The sequence below is a fragment of the Lathyrus oleraceus genome, chromosome 1 (assembly GCF_024323335.1).
Source record: "Lathyrus oleraceus cultivar Zhongwan6 chromosome 1, CAAS_Psat_ZW6_1.0, whole genome shotgun sequence".
Taxonomy (NCBI): domain Eukaryota; kingdom Viridiplantae; phylum Streptophyta; class Magnoliopsida; order Fabales; family Fabaceae; genus Lathyrus; species Lathyrus oleraceus.
This window is the reverse complement of record NC_066579.1, coordinates 128,856,198-128,877,259: the sequence shown is the minus strand read 5'-3', so window position 1 is coordinate 128,877,259 and position 21,062 is coordinate 128,856,198. Positions and strand designations below refer to the sequence as shown.

The 21,062-nt window shown below is 35.7% G+C and overlaps 2 protein-coding genes across 3 annotated transcripts; both read left to right on the top strand.

Annotated features, from left to right (window-relative positions):
• Positions 1 to 11,429: 11,429 nt before the first annotated feature.
• Positions 11,430 to 15,115, top strand: LOC127095413 (protein MAINTENANCE OF MERISTEMS-like). Its single transcript, XM_051034111.1, has 3 exons — positions 11,430 to 11,538; positions 11,633 to 11,975; positions 15,090 to 15,115. The coding sequence occupies exons 1-3, from the start codon at positions 11,479 to 11,481 to the stop codon at positions 15,113 to 15,115; spliced, it is 429 nt and encodes a 142-aa protein (XP_050890068.1). The 5' UTR covers positions 11,430 to 11,478.
• On the top strand, positions 14,539 to 20,166 carry LOC127121907 (CSC1-like protein HYP1). Of its 2 annotated transcripts, XM_051052334.1 has the most exons (12): positions 14,541 to 14,705; positions 14,842 to 14,938; positions 15,090 to 15,468; positions 16,092 to 16,241; positions 16,501 to 16,564; positions 16,670 to 16,879; positions 16,980 to 17,168; positions 17,489 to 17,787; positions 17,906 to 18,182; positions 18,857 to 19,132; positions 19,323 to 19,556; positions 19,877 to 20,166. In XM_051052334.1, exons 3-12 carry the CDS (start codon positions 15,188 to 15,190, stop codon positions 20,036 to 20,038), a joined length of 2,142 nt encoding a protein of 713 aa, XP_050908291.1. In that variant the 5' UTR covers positions 14,541 to 14,705; positions 14,842 to 14,938; positions 15,090 to 15,187; the 3' UTR covers positions 20,039 to 20,166. The 2 variants fall into 2 exon arrangements, with proteins under 2 accessions (XP_050908297.1, XP_050908291.1); XM_051052340.1 differs by lacking the exon at positions 14,842 to 14,938 and having other exon boundaries at positions 14,539 to 14,705.
• The last annotated feature ends 896 nt before the right edge of the window (positions 20,167 to 21,062 follow it).

Here is a 21,062-nt window from a genome sequence, read left to right as displayed (position 1 = left end):
AACTCTCTTAACAACATATGGGCCTTCATAATTAGGAGTCCACTTACTCCTAGAATCAATGTTGAAAGACAAGATCTTCTTAAGTACAAGGTCACCTTCTCTAAATACACGGGTTCAAACATTCTTGTCAAATGCTTTCTTCATTCTCTTTTGGTATAATTAGTCATGACACAAATCTGTCATTCTTTTCTCTTCAACTAAATTCAATTGATCATATCTTCTCTTACACCATTCAACCTCAGACAAATTTGATTTTATCAAGACTCGCATTGATGGGGTCTCCACCTCTACAAGGAGCACTGCTTCCATGCCATACACAAGAGAGAAAGGGGTTTCCCCTATTGATGTGCGGACATACGTACGTGTAAGACCTCAATTTTGACCCTAAGATCCCTCATGACATCTCATCATACTTGCATTAGCATTGGGATCACACTTTGGTATCCTCCTTACCCTTCATTCATTGGGTTTGTATTGGGAGAGATCACCAAGCATATTTGATTGTATCATACATTATTTTCATTGTTTACTAACCAAAATACCAAAAATATGTCTAGTGTAGCTTTATTTCTTTTGTAGGTAGTGTGTACATCCACCTGTGCCTTATCAAGCTCACAACTAGGGTTTGAGACCCTCAGTGCAAGGAATCAAGCAAAGCGAAGTTCCATTGAGTTTTAAGAATCATATATGGATCCCTATGTTCTTCATTTGTTACTTTGATCAAGAGTTCATCAAAAGTTTGAAGTATGTTTGTCAAGGAAGCCCTAATTCATTTGGATATCTTGTGTGACTTCCTCAGCAAGTTTCTTCAATATTTGATCAAAGATATCATGGGATACTTCATTGAACTTCATAATAAGAATATATTATCTTCCATGATCCCCAAAGAGAAAAAGAACTTCAAGTTTGCAAGTTGGTTCAAGGAGGTTGACCAGAAAAGTCAACTGATCAAATCTAGGGTTCCCTATACCCTATCTCCTACAATTTTTGTCATATGAAAATGATTCCAAAATAAAATTTACTCTTTATGACATTAAAAACAACTTTCATGTTGGCATCTATATCTAATGTTTCTTGTAAAGTCATTTTTTATGGTGAACGATTATATGTCATTTTGTCTATGCCCTAGATGGAAAGTCAACTTCCAAGAACCATAACTTGCTCGTTTTTTATGATATAAATATGATCCAAGTTTAATTATCAATTTCAAGACTTATTATCCAACTTTGTTTCTTTTAGAATGTAAAATTCCACTTGCAAGGGCATGTGCCATGAGGAAACATTATAGGTCCATTTTGGCCATTGTCATTGAACAAACATTTTTCCTCAACTTCTAAGATACATAACTCCATCATGAAAGATCTAAATAGTGTCAAATTTGTGACCAAATTTAATATAATTAAAAGGGTTACAACTTTGTAGAAGTAACCAAAGTCATTTGAAGCTCATAGCAAAAGTTATTCAAGGTGGAAAAAGGGGTCATTTGACTTTTAACTTAGAAAATTTTCAAGTATGTTTGATTCCTCCAACTTCAAGTTCAGAATTCATCATGGTCCAAGCTTCAAATGGAAAACTTTCCAACATCAAAGTTGTTCCCTTTCATGCTAGCTTTCCAAATAATCCAAGATCATTGCATTTGGATCAAAATTGAGGGACTTGTGCATGGTTCCTTTGGATGGTTTATTTTGGCAATTTTTGAACTCAAATGTTATTCTCCTTTGCATGCTTCCATGTTATGACTTCAGCATCAATTGTGCATGAATTGGAAGTGGATCGTATAATTTTTTGGGCCTAAATGCACACGCATGCACCAATGCATACAACTTTCTATTTTTGGCCAATTTTTTAAATGGTGTAGAAATGAATTCAAGAGCCTATAAATACATTTTCATTGCCTCAACATTGGAGGACCCTTGTCCAAACTCTGCCCTGCAATTCCCCTAACCTCCATTGAAATAATAACCTTGAAGATTTCTTTGAAATTGAGTTTTAGTTCAAATTCTGTTTGTGAGCTAAAACTCCAAGGGTTCACCTCCATTTATGTTCTAATCATCTCCTGCAAGCAAGAGGAAGAAAAGCCAAGAAGAATTGCATCGAGATCAAGCCAAGAAGAATCCTGCAAGCAAGAGGAAGCAAAGCCAAGAAGAATTCCAGATTTTCAAGTCTCTGATTCTCTCTTATTTCTCCATAATTTTACTTGATTTGTGGTTGACTGAAGTCCTACCAATGTAGACAACAAGATTGAGTTATTTTGAGGTTGAATCGAAGCAACTCAGTTTGCATACCTCATTTTTCAATTCCACATATCTTTCTATATAGTGAGAATTGGAGAAAATGGAGGTCAGATTCGAAATCCTGACATTTTTCTCTTCAAAATAGTGTATGGTCCTTTCATTTTTATGAATATTTTGGTTGGACCAGTCTGGTAAGGGTGACCGGAGAAGATGACCGGAGCTAGGGCTCTAGTGGTGCGCTGCCAGTATCCAGGCCATCTGATCCTTGGTCCATGTTCTAATTATGTCCCTCCATTTTGATTACCACGTGTGTATGTGCGTTGACTTTGGAACACGGTGGATAGCGCGTGTTGGTCATCAGATATGCCACCTCAATTAATGAGGAAGATCTGATGGCCCTTGTTTTTTGATTTAATTGATTTTCTGTTTTAATATTTTAAATACCATTTTCTTGTTAAATTCATTATAAATTCAATATTAATCCAAAAAATATGGGACTTTCACCAAAAAAAAATCAAATAATTTCCTCTTTCATTTTCTGAATTAAAATTATATTTTGGATTGAATTTGATTTTTTTAGTGAATTTAATGATTTTTGGCTTGTTTTTAATTGATTTTAAATACTTCCGACTTTTCAAAAATGCCAAAAAAAAATAGTCTAGGGTCCTTTGACCTTATTTGACCTATAAATCCCTTGGCCATTTATTTGGTGATTTGAAGGGATTTTAGATTTTTCATCTTTTAAAATGCATCTTTAATCATTTAAAAATTGAATTTAAATTGTTTCATTGTTTTAAAAATTGTGTTGAGCCTTTTGATTGACTCATCTTCTGTTTGGTCTTGACCTTGGTTGAATTGGACATCCATTTGATCAATACCATTGGATTTAGGGGGTTGATGGAGTTGGAACTTCATCCCTCAAAATAAATGGATGGTATTGATCAAATGAAGTTCATCCCTTGATCAATTTGGGATTCTTTTCACTTCATTTCTTCTTATTCATCTCCTTCTTCCCCAATCTCTCATTGGCCAATGATTTCTCTAAAAATCAAATGCTAGTTGATTCATCAATCATCTTGTGTCAGATGAATCAACATGAGCCTGATTGAGATAGGTTAATCCCCTTTTATTTTTGTGTGTGATATGCTTTAGGAGCTTGGTTCTTTGTACCATGTCTCTAGCATGCATTAACACCAATATTATTATTGCCCGACCTCAGATGGTTGTGACTTCTACATAAGTCCAATTACGATTGCTTAACATAGAGCTAAATTTGTCCCAAAAGGCATAACATTTTTGTAAGTGAGATTAAGAGTCTCCTATTCCTCATGGTATTGTGTTAAGATTTAACCTCTTTTCCATTTGTGAGAGTTAGTGGCATACTTGTTGATTTATCCAAGTTGGAGCCTTTCTCATGATTGGTGTCTAGGTTCATATCTTCATGTTTGTGAGTGGATGGTTTAGTGTTCTCTAAAAAAAGGCTTAAACCATTCTCTTCTTCCACTAACATTGACTAATATCTTTTGTATTTGACTTTATTTTAATTCCATTGACTTTAATGCAATTTAAATTTATGTACTTTATCATCCATTTGTCATTTATATTTCATGCAACTTGTTTATGTTTCAGTCATTTTTACTTTGGTCACTTAAGCCATATTTTGTGTTTGTATTATACTGTGTGCTTGTGATTTTGCCTTGTTTATGGTCTTAGGACCTTAAAATACTTAATAGAACAAGAAACCCTAAAAAATACATTGGTGGACTGTTGGACCTCTATCTGAGACTTGATCTGAATTTTTGGACTTAGAGTAGGCAACATCTATGTGCTATGGAGAGTTGGTCAATGCCATCATTCTGAGACCTTTCTTGGACAATATCATTCATCTGATACAAGTCTTGAAAACTCTTTGGTTTCTCTGTTATACTTTGTCTCTGTGCTTAAGCTGTTATTTTTTTATCTTATTGACATTATTTGATGCTTGTCTCTGTGAGAATGTTTCAAGGGATTTTCATCTGATACATTTGAAGACATTGAAGACTAATTGCTTGGATGTTTGGCTATCTTTATTTGATGCCATTTGGTCTTCTTATTAATTGCTTGGATGATTATGATTGTTGCTTGCTTAAAAGTCTAAAGGAAATGAGTTTCTATCTGACATTTTTGTCTTGTGGATGCTTCCCATTGGTTATATCTTTTCAACTATCTGAAATTTTTTAATCCAAAATAGAAAGACAAAATAAAGGTATCATAGTTTCTAATAATAGTAATAAAGATAAAGAAAAATAGATGGGAAGTCCTCATCTTATAGAAGAAATAAGAGGCTAACCAACATTGTGCTCCCTACCAATAAGAAAAGTTTCACAATTATGAGGTACAAGACTTTGATCAATGGTAAGAAGAAATACATTAATATGATGTAACCACCATCCAATGTAGTTAATGTGAGCAAAATTTGTGACAAAGTAGTCTTGACATAAAAGTTACAACAAGAATAAGGTGGACACCCACAATTATTCAGAACGCCTTCGTTGACACTCGAGAGATGTATACAATATCATATGTTATGTGAGTCTATATCCCTTTTATTTGTTAATTTGTCTAGTTATCTAGTTTTATTTATAGATCTTTGACACACAAATACAAAAAATTCAATGGTTCATATTAAATGTTTTAAAGTCAATTTTTTTGTCAAGTAGTCTAGTGATTGATATTTTATCATTTTAAAGTCAGTTTCTTTAACTAAAAAGAAAACAAAACACACTTTTTTTTTCATTTTTGGAATAACTCATCCTTCATTATCTAAAAGCACCTTGCCTTAGCAACACCATGTACAACTGTAACACTGCCTTGAGAACCCGCAAATTCCACGTAATGCCATTTTACAAATGTTTTTTTTTCATTACAATCATTTTTATCTATTTTCATTACATGTTTACATCCCTCTAAATTTTTTAAGTTGCATCTTTGAAAAACCCATTACATGAACCGTCTTTCATGACAATCTTTCATCACAATCTTTCTTGTGATAAACTAATTTCATATGTTGAGTCTAAAACTGAAAAGGAAGAAAATAAAATTAAAAAATGAGAGATAAAGTTTCAGATCATAAGAAAGGGGCGGAAAAGTAACACAATACAAACATAAAACAGTGAGAAGCCGTTATTAGCATAGAGGTGAGAACAAGAGGAAAAGATGAGGACATAACAGAGACAACTACAAGGTAATGGTTGAGCAACTAAGTAAGGAAAACAAAAAGGTGACTAAGTCACAACGAAAATGAATTGTCTAATTTTAGATGGAGAAGAAGGGAAAGAATAGAAATCGAATTGTATTTTTTTTAATAATTAAAACATCTTGATTTCCAAAATTTAAAATCCTAGCCATTAAAATTTCATTTCCACGTTTCACCCATCGATTAAAGGAACGGGATATGGACTGAATTTCAAGAATTAAAGCATATCCAAACTCATGTTATACACTAATAAAACATTTTTAATAATAAATTTTTCCATCTTAAATTCGTCAGAAAATTGTTCTAAGCCACGCGACATTTCATGACAATATTACATTTACCTATGGATTAAATTTGACTAACATAATATTAAAGGATTCATATTATCTTTTTTTTAAGTGATGAATCATGATAATAAAATGAACTCCTAACACGAATTTTTAAAAAAATTTCAAAAATATCCATTTTTTCTAAAAAATTACAAAATTGAGCAATTTTTGCCCTAATTTTGTACATAGGCGCCACCCTAGTTGGCGCCTACCCTTAAAGGGTAGGGCAAGTCGCCACTAGGAGTGGCGCCTACCCTTTAAATTTTTTATTTTTAATTTTTAATTTTTTTTTTAAATATGTTTTTTTTTTTTAATTTATGAATTTATATTTTTTCTAAATTATATTAATTTATATTAACACATATATATAAATAAAATTATTTACAAGATATATATATATATATATATATATATATATATATATATATATATATATATATATATATTAATTTATATATATACTAATTTAATTTATAAGTAATTATTATTATTTAAATTTTTTTGGAAGAATTAGGGTTAATCATGTTAAGGTTAATTTATCAATTATAATTAGGGTTTATTGATCGGTTATAATTAGAGTTTGGTAGTTATGACCTAATTGAAACCCTAATTCCCTATAAGATTAAGTAATCAAGTGCGACAGTAATTAGGGTTAGGTAGACTGGTGTACAACCCAGATCTTTTCCTATAAATAAAGTGTTATTTCCTTGCATTTTCTTCACCACTGTTTCCTATCACTTTCTGTATCAAGTTGAGTTCATGGCATCCCCAAGACCGTCGTCATGGCAGCGAACATCATCAAGGCGCCCGGATCCTGAACCAGTAATCTTAAAAAGGGATGGGCATGTTATTTTCTCGCCTTTGAAACCTCCAATGGAGATGAAATTTTGGAACATCCGTTCGTTGGACCAACTAAAAAGGTCCTTGATGTCTTGGTTAGAGGGAGATTACCAACCTGGTGAAGTCATCAGAAGGATTCAGAGGCTTAGAACAAGGTTCTCATTTGAAACTGGAGAAACGATACGTTGGTGGGTTGAAGTTGAAAGCGACATTGATTGCATCCAAATGATGCATGGATCAGACGACATAGTGTTAACTGTTGTAATTTCTTAGATTTTAATGGTTGTTTGTCATGTTGTTGTTGTATTTGTTATTGTTCTAGTACTTGTTCTTGTTTTAGTACTTGTTTTTGTTCCAGTATTTGTTTTTGTTTTAGTAATTGGTGTTGTAATGTTAGATGTTTGTGTTTGTTGTTCAAGTGTCATCTTCTATTTGGAATAAAAAGTAAACTTTAATTTAAAATGATTTTGATACACAGATTTATGAAAGTGAAAACTAAGTTGTGGAACTAGATCCACGATATGGACATTTGTTCTTATTATGCCCTAGTTGTCTACATATGCTACACTTCCTCTGCATTTTCTCTGCGACGTCCATTTCAGTTCTAATGCGCCTGCTATTTGGGCGACCACTTTTATTCCGCCGCATCGATTCGTTGTGCCAAACAATTTCCCCGTCATACTCTGGCCAATACGCCTCCAATGCTACCACCGGAAAGGGATTGTCGTATACATTGAGCAATGTTGCAACTTTGTAGATTGGAGACACTAGCGATAATGCATCGAAGTGGCTGTGTGAACACGCTGCAATGACATGGGAACAAGGCATACGATAGGCCTGAAATTGACCACAGTCGCACCAACGGTCTGGTATTAGGACCCTATACTCTTGTCTGGGCAGCCCTTGGTTGTGGTCAATTGTTTCCTTGACACTAAAAGTGTGGCCATGGCGGTCGAATTCCGTAACCCGATGGCTGCTGGCTTTGGCAGATTCCTGCCTCATAAACTTCATGCAGGCATCACTATATACTTGACTCGTCTGCAACACTTCATTCCAGCGCCTGCCTCTTGTTACGAACAACGTTGCCATCCGAAAATAGGTCGCACTCACCAATGCGGTTACCGGGAGGTTACGTATGCCCTTAAACACGCCGTTCATTGATTCCACAAGATTTGTTGTCATGTGGCCCCACCTCACCCCATCGTCGTATGATCTAGTCCACTTCGCTCTGTCGATATTATCGATCCACCTTCCTGCATCAGAATTTGCCAACACTATTTCCCGGCGATAGTATTGGAATCCAGGTTGGTTTAATGCATACCCCGCGTTTATCAAATGTTGCTTCAAGAAGTTATCCTTGAACTCCCGCATAAAATTTTGAGCAATATGCCTTATGCAGTAGACATGGGTAGACGGGGGGTCATGCCAACCATTTGCTGGATTATTGTATGCACTGTCTATTGAAGCGTGCCTGTCAGAAATCACGCAGATGCCAGCTTGTGGAGTCACGTGCGTTCGAAGATTCTTAAGGAAGAAACTCCAAGCAGCAGCCGTTTCTCCTTCCACCAATGCAAAGGCTATTGGGAAAATATTTGAATTGCCATCTTGTGCAACCGCCATCAGTAACGATCCTTTGTATTTCCCATACAGCCAAGTTCCATCGACTTGAACAAGTGGTTTGCAGAATGTGAACCCGATGATGCAGGGACGGAATGCCCAGAAAAGTCTATGGAAAATTCCATTACCTTCTAGACGAGTTCCGTCAGGGGATTGTGCAGGCAAGGTCTCCATTATAGTAACCGTCCCAGGTGAATACAATCGTAGTGCAGCCAGGTAGCGTGGTAGTTGTTTGTATGATTCCTCCCAGTTACCGTACACCAGTTCAATTGCCTTGGTTTTCGCTAACCAAGCCTTTCTGTATGACGGTGTATATTTGAAAACAGCCACACAATGGGAGATAATTGTTTTGACCTTCAGTGACGGGTCAGCCTCAACTAGAGGTAATATGGAATGGAAGATCATGTCATGGCTAAGTTTGCGATGATCCTGTGCCATGTTGGTGTTGACGCAAATGTGAGCTTGAGATATGGACCCTATCACCCACGCATTATGCTTCTTCTTGTACGATGCCATCAACCTATATCCACACTCCGGATTTTTGCATACAATAACGTATCTTTCCGGATTTGATTTGATAACATCGTAGTCAACACAATTTTTCAAGTGCCAGTTCTTTATTGCTAACAGACACTCTTCCTTGGTCCGAAATTGGTCACCCTTCTTTAAGTCCTCATCAGACCTCATATATGGGTTGTAGAACATATCTGATGAGGGCTCATCCTCGCCCAAGTTAAGTGTTGTGAAGTGCGCAGGAGGTGAGTAGCGTTGCGCTATAGGTATTTGAGCTTGGTCTTCGTCTTCAGAATGACGGTTCACCAAGTCATCAACCACGTCTTCAGCATCATCAACCACATCGTCTTCAACGTGGTGCTCAGCATCTTGTTCGTCATCAATCACATGATCAATAACCTATGATTGAATATTCTGAGTTGGTTGAGGTTGTTCCAACACAATGTACAACACTATGTATTCGTAACCAGAGTACTCATGGTTACGAAGCATGTATTGTGTCTCCATGTCATTTTGAATCAATGACTTATAAAACTTGACAGAGTTGTTTTCTGAAAAAAAAGGTTGTTGATAAAAAATTTGGGACACGGGTTGTCTTAGTTTGGACTCAATCTTCCTCTTCAGATAAGAGAAGTCAGCTCCTCTATTTAGACAAAAACGAGTGCATTCGGTGTTTCTAAATAGGAAGCCAGACATATGACATTCATAAGTCTCACCATTGACGTGAGCTTTGACTTTGTATTGTGATGAAGATGCCATGTTTTGTGAAGACATTGTGAAGGTTTTGTGAAGGTTTTGTGAAGGTTTTGTGAAGATATTGTCAAGGTTTTGTGAAGATTGCTGTGAAGATATTGTGAATACCTTTGCGAAAATGTGTGTGAATATTTATACTGCAAGAATCTTACTGCCTATCCATCAAGTCTTCACCACCAAGCCTGAACTTAGTCTCAGAGATTCCCATGCATGCCTGTTCCCCATCAAGTCTTCACCACCAAGTCTGGCAGATTCCCACGCATGCCTTACACGTGTCACACCCTTGAATGCAACACTCCCACCTAGTCTGTACTAATGCATGCCAACCTATCCACCTAGCCTGAACTTAGTCTCAGAGATTCCCATGCATGCCTGATCCCCATCAAGTCTTCACCACCAAGTCTGGCAGATTCCCACGCATGCCTTACACGTGTCACACCCTTGAATGCAACACTCCCACCTAGTCTGTACTAATGCATGCCAACCTATCCACCTAGCCTGAACTTAGTCTCAGAGATTCCCATGCATGCCTGTTCCCCATCAAGTCTTCACCACCAAGTCTGGCAGATTCCCACGCATGCCAACCTATCCACCTATCCATATTTCCCCCCATTTTGATGAGGACAATGCATCTCTCAAGGGGGTGGTAAATAAAAAATGTTGGATAAATATTTGGAGTGATTAAACTCCCCTCACTGATAAAGAGATTATGCTTTACTCCCCCCCTAAGAGTTTACTTATGCCCTTTTGGCATAATAAATAATGTGATAAAAAAAGCGCAAGCACATAGATCACCATAAAATGACAACAAACATGTTATAGGAAAGAAATTCTTAAAATCGTGTTAGTAGTTTCTTACAAATAAAGTAAAATAGTGATTATGTGTTTAAAATAATATTCAATCTTATTTACGCTTAATTATTTATTTTAAATAAGATTCCCACGCATGCCTTACACATGTCACATTTTTTCATCATCAGATTCCACCAAGTCTTCCCCAAGACAAGACAACTCCCACCTAGTCTGCACCAATGCATGCCAACACTACCACCTAGTCTGCACCAATGCATGCCAACACAACCACCTAGTCTGCACCTATTCTGCAAGATTCCCATGCATGCCTTCCACGTGTCACACCTTTGCATCATCAGATTCCACAAAGTCTTCCCCAAGACAAGACAACTCCCACCTAGTCTACACCAATGCATGCCAACACTACCACCTAGTCTGCACCAATGCATGCCAACACTACCACCTAGTCTGCACCTATTCTGCAAGATTCCCATGCATGCCTTCCACGTGTCACACCTTTGCATCATCAGATTCCACCAAGTCTTCCCCAAGACAAGACAACTCCCACCTAGTCTGCACCAATGCATGCCAACACTACCACCTAGTCTGCACCAATGCATGCCAACACTACCACCTAGTCTGCACCTATTCTGCAAGATTCCCATGCATGCCTTCCACGTGTCACACCTTTGCATCATCAGATTCCACCAAGTCTTCCCCAAGACAAGACAACTCCCACCTAGTCTGCACCTATGCATGCAAACACTGCCACCTAGTCTGCACCTATTCTGCAAGATTCCCACGCATGCCTTACACGTGTCACATTTTTTCATCATCAGATTCCACCAAGTCTTCCCCAAGACAAGACAACTCCCACCTAGTCTGCACCAATGCATGCCAACACTGCCACCTAGTCTGCACCTATTCTGCAAGATTCCCACGCATGCCTTACACTTGTCACGTTTTTGCATCATCAGATTCCACCAATGCATGCCAACACTACCACGCATGCCTTACACTTGTCACATTTTTGCATATTCAGTCTACTTGAAAACGAGTATAAATAGAGGGTCATTCTTGCAAGTTTTCATCAACCACTAACACTTTTATTCAGAGAACTCAGGCGAAACTTCTCATCCACCAAGCTTCTTCCTACATTGCAGTCATGTCGCTTCTTACCATGGGCCAAGAACACAGAGGAACTAGGGCAAACATTGCCTCATTCGTAAGTTTTTCTTGAACATTGCCTCTTTCGTATGTTTGTAATTAGTTTTTTAAAAGTCCAATATAATGATTGTTTATATTGTTTGTTTTTAAAGGATCCCAAGAAATTTCGTCAACGTTCACACCCAATGCCTTATCCAGACCCATGGTGCGTACCTTACATAGAGCGTGCGGGTTTCGGTCATGTAATGCATGTCGTAAATGCCACCATTGATGCCAAATTCATTTTGGCTCTGTGTGAACGTTGGAGACCTGAGACACACACTTTTCACCTACCAACTGGTGAATGTACCGTCACATTAGAGGACGTGTACATGCTTTTAGGTCTTAGAATAGATGGTAAGCCTGTGACCGGAAATGTTCAACAGCCTAACCAAATATGTGTTCAAATGTTGGGGGTAGATCTGGTCGAGGGTGAGGGGTCTGCCAAAGCAAGGGGTCAGGGTATTAAATTATCTAGCCTACAATTGTACCACGACTCCATAACTTTGACTGAGGAATCCTCTGAACAAGAAAAAGTCATAAAAACCCGGGTTTACATTATGCTATTGTTTGGGAACTTGCTATTTCCCGAAGGGACGGGAAATAGCATAAATTTTATGTACTTGAGTTTGCTCGGGGACATTGATAGAATAAGCACATATAGTTGGGGTTCTGCAGTATTAGCATTCCTATATAGCTCTTTGTGTAAAAATGCACAAAATGAGCACTGTACATTTTCTGGATGTGCTTTTTTGCTCCAAACATGGGGGTGGTGGAGATTGCCGAGGCTAGCCCCAGAAAATCCTAATGACTACTCCTTCCCCTACGCAACTAGGTAAATTTATGATCTTATTTCATTTTGTATATTTATTCTATAAATATTTGTAACTAATCTTATTTATCTTTTTTTGTTTAGGTTCATTACAACCGGACTGGATTACAGTCTTACCCCCAAAAATAAAATTATATTTTATCGTCAATTGTTGGATCGTCTCCGAGCACAGGATGTATTACCACTAAATCCCTCAGCTTCTAACTGATTTATTAATATCATGCATTCTCGATAAATAACATATTTACTTTTTTCTTTGCAGTTTATTTGGAGGCCATATTTGGGATTGGAACATCAACTCAACCCCGAAGATGCAGCTGTTTGGACAGCAAAAACGGCCATAATGCGGTTCACCACTGTGGAGATGCACCAGAGTGACCGTGTCAAGCTTCAATTCGGAATGCATCAAGAAATCCCAGGCCCCCAATGTCTATGGAACCTTGGCATCTAAAAAAAGTCAGCCACCAGTGGTATGCCCAAAATTGGAAGGAATTTGCTAAGGAGTTTCGTAAAATGTGGAAAGACCGTGCCCACTATGTTCTACAATTTCCGGTGGCGCCCAACGAAATGAAGCCGACAACGGAATATGTGGATTGGTATAGAGCAAATACCAATCCAGAAATGATTGTGTCTGACCCGTTCTATTTGGACGATCCCCGGATGCAACAACCATATTTCCAACAACAACAACCACCACAGTATTCCCAACAACAACAACCACCACAGTATTCCCAACAACAACAACCACCACCTTATTACCAACAACAACCACCACAACCATTTTACCAACAACAACCACCACCCCCTTATTACCAACAACAACCACCACCACCATATTACCAACAACAACCACCACAACACATGTCCACCCCCCAACCAAATCAACAATACATACCACAAACTCAATCCCAATACCATGAAGACTACCAACAACAAACTCAACATTCCCACCACCATCAACAGTCCCAACACCTACCACAATATCAATCCCCCTACTTCCACCAATCCCAACACTTCCAACACGACAATTTCCCAAGCTCTTCCAGTCCTCCACCTAGCCCCGACACGGGTATACAAGAGGACTACCAACAGGACTACTACACACCACAACAAACATTGCACTTTGGCCAACCCGATTCAACCCTAAACTACCAAAGACCACAATTCGAGGGCGCACCCAGCAGTAGTCAGTTTGTCCCACCGAGACAAAGCTTCGAGGGCGCAGAGGGGACTCGTCTTTCCTACAGCACTGAAGGGACTTCAACCCAACCACAACGGCAAGCGGCAAGGGGGCGCGTTAGGGCAAGGGGTGGTAATAGGGAAGCACCACCACCACGTGAACCGTCTAGGCGAGTAACTAGACCTCCCCCGTGCGGATCGTACCAGGGACCGCATCATATGTGATTAATCATATCTTTGTAATATTTGTCTTGTCTATTATTTAAATAAAAATATTTTCTGTTTATTATCTTTATATCTTTATCTTTATCTTTAAAAATATTGTCTATCATATCTTTATACGTATATAAATTAATTTTTTTTCCAAAAATTTACAAATAATATTAATTACTTATAAATTATATTAATATATATATATATATATATATATATATATATATATAAATTAATATATATATATATATATATAAAAATTAATATATATATATATATATATATATATATATATATATATATATCTTGTAAAAAAATTTATTTATATATATGTCTTAACATAAATTAATATATTTAAGAAAAAATATAAATTCATAAATTAAAAAAAATTTAAAAAAAAAAAAAAATTTAAAAAAAAAAAAAAAAAAAAGGGAATGGGCATAGGCGCCACTCCTAGTGGCGACTTGCCGTACCCATTAAGGGTAGGCGCCAACTAGGGTGGCGCCTTAGTGTAAAAAATGGCCAAAATTGGCCATTTGTGTAATTATTTTGAAAAATTGTATATTTTTGAAATTTTTTTTAAATTTTTGGATATTTTAAAAAAAAATTCTCCTAACACAAGATTAATAAAAAATAGTTAAACTTATTTTTATTTATTTAATAAAAGAAAATGATTCTAATAATTAAAAAATATTATCTACATGGAAGCATCAAATTTATTACATACTTCAAGGATAATAAAATTGCAAAAAAACAGAATGAAGATAGTACCTACCGACTTAAAACAGAAAGAGTACCACGTGGAGATTGCTTTTCAATTTCTCATTGCCACCATACAAGACACGTTGTTGTTTGTTACGTCCCTACTCCATAGCATGTTCTTCTATCTTCTCTTGACCATTTCACTACTCACTCTCACTTCTCTCTCTTTTGCTTCTTCACAATCTCAACTAATTAATCAGGTACCTAAGTTTTCTCTCTCTTGATTCTTCATTGAAAGTTTTGTTTAATTTCTTGTTAATATGAATATCATATTTGTTTGATTATGAGTACTTTGTTATGAGTCTGTACTGATGAGAATATGATTGCATTATTCAGAACTGATGCAATGTTATTGGATGATGATCTTATAACTTTCCATCTATTCTGAAATGAAATTCAATGGAATTTGAATTAACCTGCTCAAAGAAATTAGGTATTGTTATGTATTTGGGTTATGCCTACACCCTATTTGAACATTTTCTTAGGGTTTCAACAGTGATCATTCTAAATTTAGTATGTGATTAGTTTTCAATTGCTTTGGATTCTGTTCTAAATCAAGTGTTAATGACATATTATATATGCAGGTTCGACAATTAAGGGATTCGATTGATTCGATTTGAGGTTTACTATATTTGTATGAGTGGAAAGAGTCGGTCGGGTTGTTTCGATCTAGATTTCGAGAATGATTCTTTCGGCTCTTTTAACTTCGGTTGGAATTAATCTTGGTCTATGTCTTCTATTTTTCACCTTATATTCTATTTTGAGAAGACAGCCCAGTAATATCACTGTTTACGCACCACGCCTGGTTGCTGAAGGAAAAGTTAAAGAGGGCGGTCAATTTAACTTGGAACGCTTGTTACCTACTGCTGGTTGGGTGAGAAAAGCATGGGAGCTGAGCGAGGAAGAGTTTTTATCGAATTCTGGCTTAGATGCCTTTGTCTTCATGCGAATGTTTGTCTTTAGGTAATGTAATTTTTTTTATTGATTCTAAGTTTAGATATGTCAAATGTCAATTTTTTGTACTCTAGAGTTTTTCGATAAACTTAAGTGTTTCTTAATCATTTTCAATATGATATACTCCCTCCGTTCCTTTTTAAGTGTCATTTTTTGACTTTTTACACATACCAAGGAAACTAATCATTATTGGTATTTTTCAAACAATAATTTATCTTTTACCTATAATACCCTTAATTATTTATTACATTCACTTTACTTTTTCTCTCTCTGCAATCATTATCTAGGGGTAATTTTGACAAAATTGCAATTAATACTACCTTGAACTTTGCAAGTGACAGTTAAAAAGAAACAAATTTTTTACAAGAAAGCGACACTTATAAAGAAACGGAGGGAGTAACTTATTTATAGCCACCAACTTCTTAAAGTGTTACTTAATCTCATATCTGATCTATGAAACATCAACACTATTCATAGAAGTGCTCGAATGTAATGTGTTAGTATTGTGTTGGTGTAATGTCGAACATTGGACACTACTTCAATGTGAAGTATCGGTGTTACATAGTATCTAAGTGATGAGGCTCTTATTTGGTTCTGCTGACCCCTTTCCTTGTTTTTGTGGTATCGTGCAGCTTGAAGATATTTACTTTTGGTGGAATTATTGGAATGTTCGTTCTTCTTCCGATAAACTATTTGGGGGGTCAACTAAGTGATGATTCAGATTTTCAACACAAGTCTTTGGATTCATTCAGTATTTCTAATGTTAACAACGGTTCAAACAGGTGAATTTTATGGATAAAAAATAGTGTTAATTATTGGATATATTATTCATTCATGATGAAGAACCATACACACACACACACTACATATATATGAAATGTTGATGCGTACGTCATATTTTGACATCAAATTCATAGAGTTAATTTTTCTTTAATTTATGACCTGGTTTAATATGTAAGGATTTAAGATTATATTCATATAGTTGGACTCATCTAAGTTTTAACATGAGAATTCTGATACCTAGTTTTGACCTTTATTAAGGTTATGGATACATTTTTCTGCTGCATATGTTTTCACTGGAGTTGTTTGCTATCTTCTTTATTATGTAAGTTTTAATGTTCAAGTTCTCCTTGTAAACACTGTCATATTTTTCTCTTATTTATAAAGTTAGTGATTGAATTATTGTTTTTAATTTTAATCTCTTTTATAGGAATATCTGTACATTACCTCAAAACGAATTGCTTTCTTTTATTCATCCGAGCCACAACCTCATCATTTTACTCTGTTAGTCCGTGGTATTCCTATTCCACCGGGAAGCACATGTACCGATGCTGTTGAGCGGTTTTTCTCTGAGTATCACCCTTCTACGTATCTTTCACATTCAGTCGTTCGTCGAAGCAACAGACTTCAAAATCTTATTGTAAGCGGTTTTCTTGTCATGAATATGAACTTTGAAATCTATATTCTTACCTAATATTACTTATGTCATAATTTTTACTATTGAAGTTTATTCTTTGAAGACTGATGCAGATAAATTGTACAAAAAGCTTATTAATCTTAAACAAAAAAACGATGCTCCTAAAAGGCAGAGGCGTGAAGGGTGTTTGGGACTTTTTGGACGTAAAGTTGATGTTTTAGATCACTATGAAAGGAGACTAGGAAATGTAGAGGATAATGTGAGAATGGAACAGTCCTCATTGGCATCAATGGTAACTATAATGTCGGGACATTATTAACTTACAATAAAGTTCATATGTATTGTCAAAATATCACTGTGTTCAAATATACATGATATCCATTAACCATCTTTTGAATGTAATTAATCATATATTTGAACAGCATTAATCATGTAATAAAGTTCACGTGTATTTGTGAGTAGGGGCATACGGTGTCTTTTATGGTATTAACAAATTGTGTATCAAAACAAAACAGTTATTCCTACAATAGATATAATTTTTGTATAGTTATGTTGTTATTTATGATGATGTCTAATTCTCCACTTTGTATTGTAATGAATTTAAACTTATAGGAAGTTCCTGCGGCATTTGTCTCATTTAAAACACGATTTGGTGCCGCAATAGCATTACATATTCAAGAAGGTGTCAATCCAACAGAGTGGATTACCGAGGAAGCTCCTGAACCACATGATGTTCATTGGCCTTTCTTCACTGTTTCATTCCTTAAAAAATGGATCGGCAAGCTGGTGGTTTTTGTTGCATACTCTACTCTTACAGTTCTGTTTCTTATCCCAGTTGCAATAGTACAAGGTCTTACGCATCTTGATCAGTTGGAAACATTGTTCCCGTTTTTGAAAGGCATACTAAGACTGTAAGTAGTACTTACTACTTGAGTCTGTAATTGCAAGATAGGAGTAAAGTTTAATGTTATTTGCATTAGCATAGAATCTATTCCAACTAAAGTAGACTTGACAGATATTTGTTTGCAGGTCAGTTGTGAGCCAAGTTATAACAGGATACCTTCCAAGTTTGATTCTTCAGCAGTTTCTTTCCTTTGTTCCACCAATCATGATTATGCTTTCATCTTGGCAAGGATACATTTCGTGGAGCCGGATACAAAAAAGTGCATGTACTAAAGTATTATTGTTTACTATATGGAACGTTTTCTTTGCAAATGTACTATCAGGGACAGCTCTCTATCGAGTTAACATCTTTCTTGAGCCGAAAAACATCCCCCGAGTATTAGCAGAAGCTGTACCATCACAGGTGAGAATGAAGTTTTTGTTGCATAAAGTAGATGAGCTATCGGTGTTTTTGTTTCTTAGTTTTATTGCACATTCTAATTTTGGATATAAAGTTTATCTATTCATTATATAGGATTGGGGAGAATCTTTGTAACAGATGAAGCATTTTTCGCTTAACTTGTGAGTTTGATGGTTGTGAGCAACCATTTTGTATAGGATATGCAAATATGTAGTTTATATCCATTTCACGAGAGCTTAGTTAGAGTGTTCTGAATAGAAAGAAAATATAGGCTTTAGGAGAGTTGTATTCTCTGCTTAAATGGTTCACCTAACTCGAGTTGGATTTCGTGAAGTCTAACATCAGAACAAAAAAACCTACAATCTAGAGTATGTTTGTTTAAGTTTTTAAGGATATTTTGTTTCCTTTTAATTTGAGTACATGGAGTTATTTTTAGAGTATATTGATCGAATGCTTTTAGTGTAAATTGGTTTTACACCGACATCTAAAGTAACCCCAGATTTTATTCCCTTTCAATTTTGACATGTCATATCGGCAATTTTAAAATTTAGTTAGAAAAGTAGAGTGACATGGGAAAACAATGGATTTTCATTGAATGTTAGCGTAAAATTTGTTTACACGGATATTCGATATCCTTTAAATCCCTTTTTTCAATATAGTCTATGTATTTGGTGCAGGCATCATTCTTCATAGCATATGTTGTGACATCTGGATGGACCGCCATAGCATCGGAACTCTTTCAATTAACTACACTTATTTACAATTTTTTAAGTGGAACTTTTTGTAGTAACAGTGATGACGATTTCGTGCCCCCGTCAATTCCTTATCATAGTGAAATTCCCAGGATTCGTCTCTTCGGTCTTCTTGGTGTGACATACTTCCTACTTGCTCCACTCATACTTCCATTTCTTTTGATATACTTCTGTTTGGGATACATCATTTTCCGCAACCAGGTTTGCATATTGTTTTTTTCTTCTTTTTTGTTTTTCCTTTTCACCTGCATTTGAATCCCCGTTTCTGTATAATACGCATTGAGCCGAGTTCAATGCATTTCGAAGAATAGTCTAGAGGAGATTTGCCAATATGTTTTTAATGATATTCATGGCTATACATACAATCATTTAATATCTTTTTTGGTGACAGTTTTTGAAAGTTTATGTGCCAAAGTTTGAGACTGGAGGAGAGTTTTGGCCTACAGTGCATAACTCCACAATATTTTCATTGGTACTAATGCATGTAATAGCCGTTGGGATTTTTGGTTTGAAGAAACTTCCACTAGCAGCAGGATTGACTCTTCCTCTTCCAATTCTCACACTTCTATTCAATGAGTATTGCCAGAAACGGTTTCTCCCTATATTCAAGCAATTTCCAGTTGAGGTACCTTTGATGTTCATGACTAATGATGAATTACATTCTCATAATATTCGTTATTATTTCCTATTCTCCAAAGAGCTTTTTTTACTTATGAAGCAATGAAATAAATACACACCCGGACATGACACTCACCCAGGAAATAATTTGAGAAAATGAAAGTGAGAACATAACCACATGTGTCGTGTCATGTTGGTGTCAAAGACTGACACGTGTCAAATATCATACATGACTTTGATATGAAGTGTTGGTGCTAAGAGAGAAGACCTTGTTTTGTTTTTCAATTATGTTTTTTTTTTTTAATAAATATTTCTTATCTTATGCAGTGTTTGATTAAGAAGGACAGAGCAGACGAAAATGAGCATAATATGTCTGAATTTTATGAGAAGATGGCGAATGCATATAATGATCCAGCTCTAATGCCAATCAAATACTCAGAAAGATATGATAGTCAGAGAACTCCATTGCTTCATAGTTCTCAAGTTTAGTTCATAGTATGAGGTTGGTTGTAACTATGCAAGAAAATATGCCTTTAGTTTGATTTTGTGTTTGATTTATTTGATTGTTCTTTGCAATGTTTTGTTGTAAATAGTTTGGTTGAGAGTGTTTGCTATTACCAGTGTGAAAGGAAAGATAGTAACGGATAGGTAGTTCGGTTGGCGAGACAAGAGACACCGAAATAATTTTAAGCAGAACGCCTAAGGTTTGAATTGTGCAAGATATAACTGTCTATTTACTTGACATTTATCAATGGAAAAAACAATGATAACTCTTGTAATGGGAAGATATGGTAAGAGCACATAAAAAGGCAAAGTTGTGTTTGATGGTAGAATTTGATAGCAGAAAATTTTCTAGCCAAAATGGTTTTGAATTTGTTTTAATTGGTAAAATGTTGGTGGATTATTTATTTTGGTGAGTGAGATTGGATAGGAACAATGATCAAACACTGGACCTTTATTTATTTATTTAATATTATCACAATGTCTCAACATATACCATGGTTTTTGATTTCTTAAGGTGGAGTTTGGTTCAATTTAAATTTTAAAATTTAAATAATATTAGTCTATATAAAATCTTATGGGCCACATGCTATAAAATTAAGGGTTGCCTTTCTCACCCGCAGAAGGGTCAACATGCTATAAAATTAAGGGTTGCCTTTCTCACCCGCAGAAGGGTCAACCGGTAAAGATTCAAAATTGTCCTCGGAAGAGTATGCATCTTTATATGACATTTGCAAGTGAGTCACTTTTATTTTATTATAATTTAGTATTGAGATGTATCTCCTTAAAGTTATAGATATATAAATTTGAGGTATACTGATATGATATATCATTTATAAAAATAAATTATTTATAATAAATTTGTTATCAATTAAACGATATACTAATGTAATAATATTAAAATGTCACATATTAGAATCAATTCATAAACTATAATATTATTTGTTTTGTTCGGGAATCAGAAAAGAATATAGTTGAAGAATTGATGATCTCGAGACGGTGATGTTGATCT

Bases quoted from the DNA above. Each gene is read 5' to 3' on its own strand.
- LOC127095413 (XM_051034111.1), top strand. From the start codon at position 11,479: ATGTCGCTTCTTACCATGGGCCAAGAACACAGAGGAACTAGGGCAAAC. The intron at 11,539-11,632 runs GTAAGTTTTTCT...TTGTTTTTAAAG, and splicing joins GGGCAAACATTGCCTCATTC to GATCCCAAGAAATTTCGTCA. The intron at 11,976-15,089 runs GTCAGGGTATTA...TTATATATGCAG, and splicing joins GGGGTCTGCCAAAGCAAGGG to GTTCGACAATTAAGGGATTC.
- LOC127121907 (XM_051052340.1), top strand. From the start codon at position 15,188: ATGATTCTTTCGGCTCTTTTAACTTCGGTTGGAATTAATCTTGGTCTA. The intron at 15,469-16,091 runs GTAATGTAATTT...GGTATCGTGCAG, and splicing joins ATGCGAATGTTTGTCTTTAG to CTTGAAGATATTTACTTTTG. The intron at 17,788-17,905 runs GTAAGTAGTACT...ATTTGTTTGCAG, and splicing joins TTGAAAGGCATACTAAGACT to GTCAGTTGTGAGCCAAGTTA.